At 39.5% G+C, this 10,847-nt stretch overlaps 1 gene segment (V, D, J or C); it reads right to left on the bottom strand.

Moving 5' to 3' along the window:
* Positions 1-1,934: 1,934 nt before the first annotated feature.
* LOC132649318 (immunoglobulin kappa variable 4-1-like) lies at positions 1,935-2,866 on the bottom strand. The segment is given in 3 exon segments: positions 1,935-2,059; positions 2,325-2,618; positions 2,818-2,866. Coding segments are annotated over 3 exon segments (468 nt in total).
* Positions 2,867-10,847: the final 7,981 nt, after the last annotated feature.

The raw sequence follows: 10,847 nt of genomic DNA, 5'->3' as shown, positions 1-10,847 counted from the left end.
GTCCCCAGCATGAGACTTAATTTTCACCACCAGTCTCATGAAAAGGAGCTGATTTTTCTGTCGAACAGGAAATGGAAAATACACATTTAATCCATAAAAGGTGACTGAGGATGGGCATCTCTCTTCTTTCACTCTAGTCTGAGAACCAGTCCTTTTGCAGAAAACCCTGCTAGTCATGGTCTTCTGACATAATAGAGCCTGTTCATAAATCATCTTGAATGTGATTAGTTAATGTTTTTCAGCAAAATACAGCACAATGTATGTTCTTTTCCTTTTTGGATCAGAGCAGCTTATTCTGGCATGTTACTCCAGTGGTATTTGCACATGGCTGTGTGGTGGAACCTTATGTTTCAAAATCTGTCCCAAGAGTGGCATGTTTTCATTTGTCTTCCAATGAGGTCACTCAGATCCTAGTTGAGACTAAAACTCTAATGTTTTCCCTTCATCTGCAAAAGCAACTGGCAATGCTGCCCTTCAGTGCATCTACAGCAGAACGTCTAGTGTGAAATCTAATGATGTGCAGAACTTGTTCTACTCCCAATTCTTTAACTGCACAAGGCTCTTCCATTTCTCAACTTTTTTGTTTTACTCAGTTACTACTACTTGTAATGTTCACTCAATAATCTCCTGCATTATTTCTCTCTTTTTCTGCCTGTTTCTCTCTTTCTCTCTCTCTGCCTGTTTCTATGTCTCTGTTTATGCATACTTTATTTCCTCCTGTATAATTTTTCTTTCTAATCTCATGAAATGTTGCATTTCTAGTATATTTTTGTGGGGTCTGTTTTGTTTTTTCTTCTTTCAATTCTTCCGTGAGTTTTGTAATCTCCTTCTGTAAGATTTCTTCCTGAACATGATTAAACTGCAAGGGGATCTTGTTTACCCTGCAGCTCATTATTTTGATCTTGTGGGGGTTTTTTTGTTTTTTTGTTGTTGTTGTTGTTTTTGTTGTTGTTTTTGATTATTTGGGAATAATCAAGGCAATGTCCATGGTCTGAGCTCCCACATGTATTCATGTTAATGCCCATCCTCAATGCTGCTGCCAGGGGACCTATTGACATGAGTGGTCTGCACTGCTAACTGAGGACATGTTGATGTTCTTCAGCTGTGCTGCTGCGAAGGGCTCTGATGGTGTTTGTGGCACATGACTGTGGCAGAGGGCAGTGCTGGTGTCTTTGCTGTGTACAGGAGATCATGCTGAGGCCCATGCCCTGTACTGACCCAAGATTTCATGAGGATGTTCATCGTTCATACTGCCACCAGATAAAAAGGGGAAGTCGATGATCAGTGTCCAACTGAATTACAGTTGAGAAAGATGGACATAGACTGCTTCTGTGACAAACCCTACCACCACCTCAGCTTCCCCTCCCCTAAAAACATAACAGCCCCAGTGGAAATATTTTATAAGTACTCATTGAGTTGTGATTTTTTGCAATTCAGTTTAGCCACTTTAGAAGAGAAATTTTGGGAAAGGAGTTCCTTCATTTCCTTTTGATGAAATGCTTTGAGGGGCTCAATGTGTCATCCTTGATACATCTGTGGTGATTTCAAATTGATATATTGATGCTTTAGAATCCCCTTTTCAGCTTTTTTTTTTCTCTAAAATCATTACCTCTAGCTCATTTCTCAATCTGAAGTTTTCTTATAAAACCTGTGAAATATGGGACTCAGTAAAGACATGCGGCTGGTACAGCGGGTTCTTTAGGGGTCTAGGGAAGGAGTTTGCACTTCGTCTATTTCAGTACAAAACTTTTCTCTTGAGTTTTTGGCATATGTTTCTTCTCTGCTCTTGGGTTTCTGCTTGAACAGCCTCATTTTTCTTCTGAGGCTTCTACCAAGTTTACAAAATATCTTGTATCTCTTTTTGGTCCTTCTTGGTTCTTTGTTGAGTCTTGCCCACTTTGCTTTAAAGCCTGCTCTCCCTGGATTTCTATAGACTAAGTATCTTGATTATCTTTGTCATTCTCCTTGTGCTCTAAGAGCAGTTTAATGTTAAAAACATCTACATCTGCTTCCAGATTTCTTAAAGTGATTTGATGGCCTCTTTTATGTCTTCCAAGTTCTACAGAAGGGAAAGAAATAAAGAAAATACTGAGTTCATTTTTGCATTTTCATATGAGGTATTTTCATATCAAAAGATATAAGAGACTTTGAACCCATAATTTGTACTGGGCTCTGCAAACTATTCATCATTTTCTTAGACATACCCTCTATCACACAGAGGGGGAAGTGTGCAGGGCCAGGGCTGTGTGTGGTGCAGGCAGCTGGTGAGACTCTCAAGGAGGTTTGTGTTGGAGGCTGAAGCACTGTGGGAGGAGTACTTTTACCATGCATACAGTAATAAACTGCCAGGTCTTCAACCTGCACACTGCTGATTGAGAGAGTGAAATCTGTGCCAGATCCACTGCCTGTGAAGCGATCAGGGACCCCAGTGTGCCGAGTGGATGCATAGTAGATCAGCAGCTTAGGGGACTGCCCTGGTTTCTGCTGGTACCAGGACAAGAAGTTTAAGCCTCCTAAAGTAAGGCTCTGACTGGATTTGCAGCTAATGGTGACCTTCTCTCCTGCTGACACAGCCAGGAAGGATGGAGACTGGGTCATCACGATGACTGCACAGGCACCTGCAATCAGGAATACATATGAACATGCATATGAACACAAACACAGATTGTAAAACAGTTGAAATTTATCATTAGTTACTTTGCACTACTATTGTATCAGAGTATCATTATATAAGAAATATTGAGCCTAACACACTCAAATTTCTGTTGTGCAAAGAAGTGACTCTGTAAAGATTATAAAATAATTTGAGTTTTATACCAGACACCCAAAGCATCAGCGATATGAGGACCTGGGTCTGTAACTCCATCTTGCTCCCCCTGCTGTCTGATGCAGTTCAGTTCTCACTGCAAAGGTTGGTTTATAAATTCTCAGCAACTGGGCTGGGCTATGGAGGCCCATGCAAAGCGGTCAGCAAATACATAAGCAAATGCCTGTGCAGTGTCTGTGAGTGTAGCTGGTGTCAGTCAACAGTCAAAAATAGTATTACGGGGAGCATGAGCAATCACTGAAAAAGATTGCCTTATAGTTCTCCAACAGGAAATAACTAGGTGCTCTAATAGGAGGCCTGGGTTAAAATCCAAGACATACTTAAATCAATTGACTTTTGTAGAAACATTAGTAGAGTTATCTCAGAATTAGAGTCTAAGGGAAATGATAGGGTACGTTCAAAAATATCACAAAAACAACAAGAACAAAGAAGCAGTAAGAAAACATGACACCAAAGAAAAAAGAAAAGATGAAAGGAAAAAAAGAAAATTGAGGCTAAATGTGTTCAATATTACTAATCTCCAAAGCCACTCTTGTACTGAAGACGCAGACTGGGACTCGAACTTTTGGGTTCTAGTTTCTTAGATAAACAAGGGACTAGAATGAAAAGAGCAGCCCAGACTTTACTCCATGGAAATCCTGGTAGACATTAATTTAAAACTGAGATCAGAGGAACTTTAATCTCAAAGCAAATGAAATGCACAAAAACTAACAATTATCTTCCCGACAACTTCAGGAAATTGAAAGAGGAGTTTAAATCTCGAGAAATGAAAGGGGAAAAAGATATTTTTCATAATTTTTCCCGTACACCAACAGTTCTATGAGTTTTTATTCAAGAAATTCAAATGCTAATGTAATTTAGAAATTAGCAGTATTCAAACTGGATTAAGAGGTGCTTCTGACATCATGAACAGGCAAGTCTCTCCAGAAGTGGGCACAGCCACAATAATGTACATAACAACTTTATTGACACCAATAGAACAGTACATCAGCGCTTGTTGCTATCCAAATGGTGAAAAACTGGTTTGGCTAAGAACGAAAAATCAATAGCAATAAGAGAAATCACAGAACCTGCCTGGACTTCATTTTACTGAAATCTGAAAGTATATATAAGATGTAAATTATGAAGCCAGAATTATGTGTAAAGTACAAGAAAAACATAAATACATGAAATATCATGGGAAGGAGTGAGATTCACATCTGTACTCCCAGAACTGGAGTGACAAAAGCAAGAGACTCACGAGTTTGAGGCCAGCCTGGAGTAAATGCCAACTTTTGGGCCAATCTAATCTATACATGGAGACAATCTCTCAAAAATGTGTATTATTAATCAATTGATTACAAGGCAGCTTTGATTAGAAATGGACTATATACCTTCTAGCTGAATACATTCCTGATTAATATGCCTTCAGCTTTGTAATCAGGAAGTCTGAAGCTGATAGCCTACAGCTCCTGGAACACAGCACCCTCTTCCATGGACACCACTGTGGCTGGAGAACCAGGGAATATCAGTCTGAGACGCAAATTATCCTGAGACAGTACGAGACTGAACAGAGCTTTTCTGTTCCAGCACTTAGAATCTTTTATTCTCTGTACGAGTGGCTATTATGACCCAATAGATATGACAAGAATTAGTAGACACAGAAAGATTTTTAAAGGAAAATTAGTAGAAACTCTTGCTTTACTAAAAGATTCTGATTAACGATAATGGGTTTATTTAAGAGGTTTTCAAACTGTGGATTCCAACCCCTTTGAGGTCCAAAGACGCTTTCACAGGGGTTGCCTGGGACCGTCTGAATTACCAGATACTTACATTATGATTCAAAACAATAGGAACATTACAGTCATGAAGTTTAAGAAAACAATGTTATGGTTGGAAGTCACCTCAACCTGAGGAACTATACTTAAAGGGTTACAGTATTAGGAAGTAAAAAAAAAGTTATTCAAAGAAACTAGTGGTTCTCAACTATTCTTTGCCAAAGTTTTTCTTTACTTAAGAAAAATAATATCCTTCAGAATTTCAAAGTAATGTGTGAAGTGTATAGAGTAAATCATATCTAACTAAATGGTCAGCTCTCCTACTCTATTATGTTTTTAAACCTCTGTGTTAACTGAGATGTATTTGCCTGTAAGTTTATTAGGTAGAATCCCTTAATATTTTTTCTGTTAATTCTTTTTACCTTACCTCCAAGAAATGTTTTTAAGTTAAGCTTTGAGTTTAATATTTTAAAACTTCACCCAGTCTGCATTATGTAACCCTTTCAAAAACCTTGAGAATAATATACCTTGTGATAATAAAATGTAGATCCTAAATTCTTGTTTACACCCACTAGAAGAATAACAGGTAAGAGATGGACAACTAATAAAACCCAGTGGAATGACCACTCCCACTATGATAGTGTGTCTTAGATTTTCCAGTTTGTTAAAGTATGTTTTAAAAATATGTTCTTATGACTCTCCAGAGTTCTTTGGTGTCTTTTGTTAGGTCCCCATATTTATTTCCAATTTTGTTAAATTGGACAGTCTCTCTTTTTTTGTTTGTTTGTTTTTGTTAGTTTTGATATGTCTTTGTCTGTCTTGCTGATGTCTTGCTGATTTTCTTAAACAATCCACTCTTAATTACATTGAGTTTTTGTATTATTCTCTATTTCTATTTTATTTTATTTTTTTCCTGTAGCTCTTGGATTTTAGTTCTGGATATTTTCCCCCAATAATTTACATAAACAATGCATGGATGTATGTAAAACTTCTGGGCCAGATGAAAATGTGTTTATTTCCTAAGAAGTGGGAATGAGATGAAAGCCTTACCCAATCTGTGCAAACACATGGCTTGGGATGAGCCCAGAGAATTTCTTTCTGTGTTGTGGCTGTCCCTATCCTAGGCCTGGAAGCTTCTAGCCTCTGTACAAACTGATATTCTGCAAGCCCAGACTTGAAGGCTTCAGCTTCCACCCTCAATCTGCTAACCTAGGCCTACATACAATATTTCAGCCTCAGAGACCTACTGCTCAATAGGCTCATGGTTTTCTGGCTCTTTCTGAACTCTTGCTGGCTTGTTCAACTTAGCTGTTTTGGCCCAAACTCCTCTCCTCTGATTCAATCTGGTTTCTCTCTAGGCTTCTGACTGAATTGCTCTGCTTGGCCTCAAACTAACTCTGGAAATATGTTCTAATCTTGTGGCTCATTCTCATTCTCTGGGTTTTTTCTTTCTGCCTCCTGTTTCTGTAAAACTGTCCCCATAAACATCCACTAATATCCATCACTACACTGTTCCTCTTCTTCTCCCTGCACTGCTCTTTTTTGTTTGTTTGTTTTTTCATTTGTTATTAGTTATAGTTTAGTCACTTTGTATCTCAGCTGTAGCACCCTCCTCTATTCCCTCCCAAGCCCTCCCTCCCTCTCTCTTCTATTCCTATATCCCTCCCCCAGTTCAATGACAAAGGAGGTCCTCCTCCCCTTCCACCTCACCCTAGTGTATCATGTCTCATCAGGAATGGCTTCTTTATCTTTCTCTGTGGACTGGTAAGGCTACTCTCCCCTCAGGTGAAGGTGATCAAAGAGCCAGCCCATGAGTTCATGTCATTGACGGTCCCTGGTCCTATTATGTGGTAATCACTTGAATACTGCTATTTCTAGTTTATTGAATCGAGTCCCCATTTGGATTATTTCTTGCATTATCATCTTCTTGGCTGTGGTTATTTCTTTGAGTTCTACAGTTTTCAGGTGTACTATAAATTGAAACATATTATTTCAGGTGTAAATAATATGAAACCTCTCCAACATTTGTATTGGCATTAAGTTCTATGAACTTTCTTCTTAGCACTGCTTTTACAATATTCCATAAATCGGGGTATAGTATGGATTCCCTTTCTTTGAATTACAGACAGTCTTTTCTTTCTCTACTTATTTACATCTTTGCTTAGTTTGCATTCTTTGTAAAACTGTTCAGTTTCCATGAGTTTGCATATTTTTGTTGTTTCTGTTGTTTATATCCAGAATCAATCTCTAGCGGTTGTATAGGATGCAAAAAGTTATTTCAACTTTCTTGTAACTGTTGAGACTTGCTCTGTGTTTAAGTATGTATGCAGTTTTGAAGAATGCTCCATGAGGTACAGAGTAGAAAGCATAACCTTTCATATTTTGGTGAAAGGTTCTATAAATATCTATTAGTTTCATTTGGCTTATTATGTCTCTTAGCTCCAGTATTTCTCTGTTTAGTTTTTGCTAACCTTTGTTGTTGTTGTTTTTTTTTTTTTTTGACAAACCTACATTGTTTAAGGTTATTAAATGCTTCCACCTCATTTCCAACTACTCACCACAGGGTAGAAGAGAAAGAAGTTTAGTGGGAACGGGGGACACACTTTTCTCTGCTAGTTTTAGCTGAGTAGGATCTTAGGATATTTGGGGGGAAGCAATACCAACACCAGTCTTCCAGAAATTCAGAAATCTAGGTAACCAGCAAATTAGTAAACAGCAAATGCAGCAGCAGAATGAAGCAGCAGCAATGTTTTCATTTCATTCAATATGTTCCATATGGCTTTGGGTTTTATCTCAGCTCTTCTATGTCTTACAATTCTTAGGACTGCTCTCTTCATCATATGTTAAAATTATTTGGCAGTATAGTCAGACACATACAACAAACACACACACACACGCGCACACACACACGCGCACACACACACACACACACACATATATATATATAGCCAAATTATTGAGGTTTCAATGCTCTGTTTCTTCTGCTTCAAACTTGATCCAAAATAATTTTTTCTCCTGTCTTTTTTTTTTCTTGCTGTGGTGATTTCTTTATCCTTCTGTTGTATATGAGACATTGAAATTTTATTTCCCAGCATTTCAATTGAGTTTTTCTCTCTAGCTCACTTTTTCTGCCATGTTTCTGATTGTTTTATCCATCTTGCTTATTTTTGCCTAAATATCACTAGCCTTCCTCCCAGCTTTGACTGAATGAAAATTTTTGAAACTTTTGTGGTAATTTGTCATTTTATGAGTACATACTTGAAATCTTCACCCAAAATTTTACCTATTTCAGTATCTTTGAGTTAAATTCCTGGGGAATTATGATCTTTTGGAGGCATTATTTCTGACTTGACTTTTTATGAGCTTGTGTTTCTGTAGTATGATTCATATCTGTTGGTTTAAGTATCACTCTTGGTTAATTTGGGGTTTTTATAAATTTACTGACCTTCTCTAAAGGGTTCCCTGCCCTGAATCACTCAGAGAACCACTCAGTTTAAATATATCTGGAGTTCTCCAGCAATATTACATAGTCTGTAACACACTTGTTTCCTGCCATACCTCCAAATTAGATGTTAAATAACTTCTTCATCAGGATATATAAAGGCATAGAGTCTCTTTTTATATTTAAACTTTAAATCTTAAGGCTGGTAACTTTGCTACCTGGGGCTACTGGTCACAAGAACTGAAAAGGAGAGGAGCCTTGGAATTGAACCCTGAATCTCCAGACTTAAGGTCTGCTGCCTTGTCAACTGACATTTTGGCAATTTTGGCTCTTAAGCTGCAGGAGCCACTTTTCATCTAAGGGCTCCTATTTTTTAACAGCAGGCAGCCCTAATTTGACTGACAAAGGGCCCCTGGCTTGACTACTCAGTTTACTTACTTGCCAATGCTAGAGCCTGGGCCTTGAAGCTTTTGTTTGCTTGGAAAGGAGGCCTTGGCCTAGGGGAAGCTTTGATGGAGCTATCTGCTCCACCAAGAAGAAACAAGTAGAACTGGAAAAAGGAATCTCAGGCCCCTTCTTTCAATGAAGCTAGCTTTCACAACAACTTGCTGGAAACCAGGAACTTGACTTCAGGGGTCAAAAAGGGATTCTGGATAGTTTATCACTATGTATTGAGTCAGGAATTGTATATCAGATCTTTAAGAAAAGCCTCAACACTGTGGATTCTATACCATGGAGTCCTCCCTAGGAGGTTGGCTCAATCAAAGCTTAATTGCCTATGTTTGAAAAGGAAGGGGCAAATGCCTGCCAGTTGGCAGAGGCTTGGGTTTCATTACAGGTATGATGATGGAGTTGATCTTAACTAGCAACTTCACTATAGAGACTGCATCAAATCCAGGCTGCCCTTGGGAAATCTTGTTCCCAACTAGCTGTGTGGCCATTTCCATTGTATTAGCCCAATGATCACACATATAGCACTATATATATTTATACACACACCAGTGAACAAAACAAAAAAAAAGATACTTACAGAAAAATGGGCATGCATTCATGTAACTTATATACAAAAATCAGGTGGACCCATTTACATGCAAATATGCTGTTTGGATAATGCAGTTGAGTTCTACAGTGAGTTCATAAATCACAACATGAACAGATTCCACTTGAGAGTTTTTATTAGGGGAAGAGGGGCAGAGTCAAAAAAGACTTTCTCTGGGCATAGCAGGAAACACGGAGAGAAAGAGAGAGATAGAGGCAAATCCTCCTATAAGGGGACCTAGCAACAGCACAAGGGAGAAATAACAGGTGGTTGCAGGTGGTCCACAGGTGGTCATAACTGGCCACCGTTCTGGAGGTGGTCTCACAGATACTTGATATATGCTAGTCAGGTCCCCTGTGGGAAGGCCATAATGATGTCTCCTTAACAAGCCCAAAACACATAGGTTTACACATATTTACATATATTTATATATATTTACAGATTATTGATCAAGATAACCCCAGTGGGCTTTAACATTTATTCAATGAATAAATGTTATATTTATACCCTTTAACATAGTTCAGTTCTATTTATACCCTTTAACATAGAGTCCTTACCTCAGAATAATTGCCTCATGGCAATTAGCAGGATCATGGATTACATGGTGATTTATAAATATGGCATTCCATTGATTCGACAAGATGGCAGCACCAGGAGAACACTGCTTCTGAGAAGCAGGACAACATTTTCCATACAGCGACCAGGAGACTGAACTCTGGGCCCTAAAACAACAGTGATCGTGTTTCCCAGGTGCGAGGAAACCCCATGGTGTTCAATCCAGTCCACTTTCAGGTCACCCAGCCAGATCCCAGAAGAGATCCCTGGTCACACAGGCACTAGGTCGCCAGACCAGAGCAACACGCCTGCATGTCCTGATCACCTTCCCAGGCTGAACAGTGGCCATAAAAACACCAGAGAATAGGAGTCCCAGTTGTGAGAAAAACCCACAGGAAAGGAAGGAAACGGGATTGATCTCAGGTCACCCAGTCTTTCCCTGAAAAAGTTCCTGCAGAATGGCAGGTGCATGCCACCAGCATTGAACTGGGCTCAAGCTGCAAGCAGAGACTTGCTGCTCACCCAAATCTCCTCTCTGTCACAGACAGACTGTGTGCCTCATGGCATCAGAGACTGGGAGTCCCTGTCAGGAGAAAACCCCACAAGGAAGGAAGAAAACATGGATGGACTTACTTGACCCAGTATATGTCTGGAGAAGGTCCCACAGCCCAGTGTGCCTGCCAACCCAAGGAGCTGCTTGTGTGCCTGCTGCTCCTATGAGAGCAGTACTCACCTGCCACTTATTACTGCTTGGCATTGGGGCACAGAGCCCCAACTTCAGACCTACAGAAGCCTGGGATCCCTTAGATCAACCCCCAGATACTGCTGCAAGGGGCAACCAGTTATCCATAACAAAACTGACCAAACCATGGAACACACAGGTTAAAGCAGCATCTCACTAAATTTAAAGCAAGAAACCTAGAAGCAGGATAGCTGTCTCCAGGACTTCTCTGGGTGAGAGGAGAACCCTCTTGACTAACAAAGATCACAGTTAACATTCAGGTCTGTATGCCTGGGGTGAGCTGTGGCAATTCCTGAAAAACACCAGCTGTTTAATGACCATACCCAAAAAGTTGAGGAGGCTTCCTTCAGGAAAAATCATCTTTCTGCCAAGGAGACTCTCTCTTCCACAGGATTTCAGAAACCACCAGAAACTAATACCCCAAACCCAAGATAGCCAAATGGGTAGAGATCAGTGTAAAAGCTCAACCAACAAAGACAGAGCAA

The sequence above is a fragment of the Meriones unguiculatus genome, chromosome 19 (assembly GCF_030254825.1).
Source record: "Meriones unguiculatus strain TT.TT164.6M chromosome 19, Bangor_MerUng_6.1, whole genome shotgun sequence".
Taxonomy (NCBI): Eukaryota; Metazoa; Chordata; class Mammalia; order Rodentia; family Muridae; genus Meriones; species Meriones unguiculatus.
Note: the sequence above shows the minus strand (reverse complement) of the source record. Positions and strands in the feature narration are given on the sequence as shown.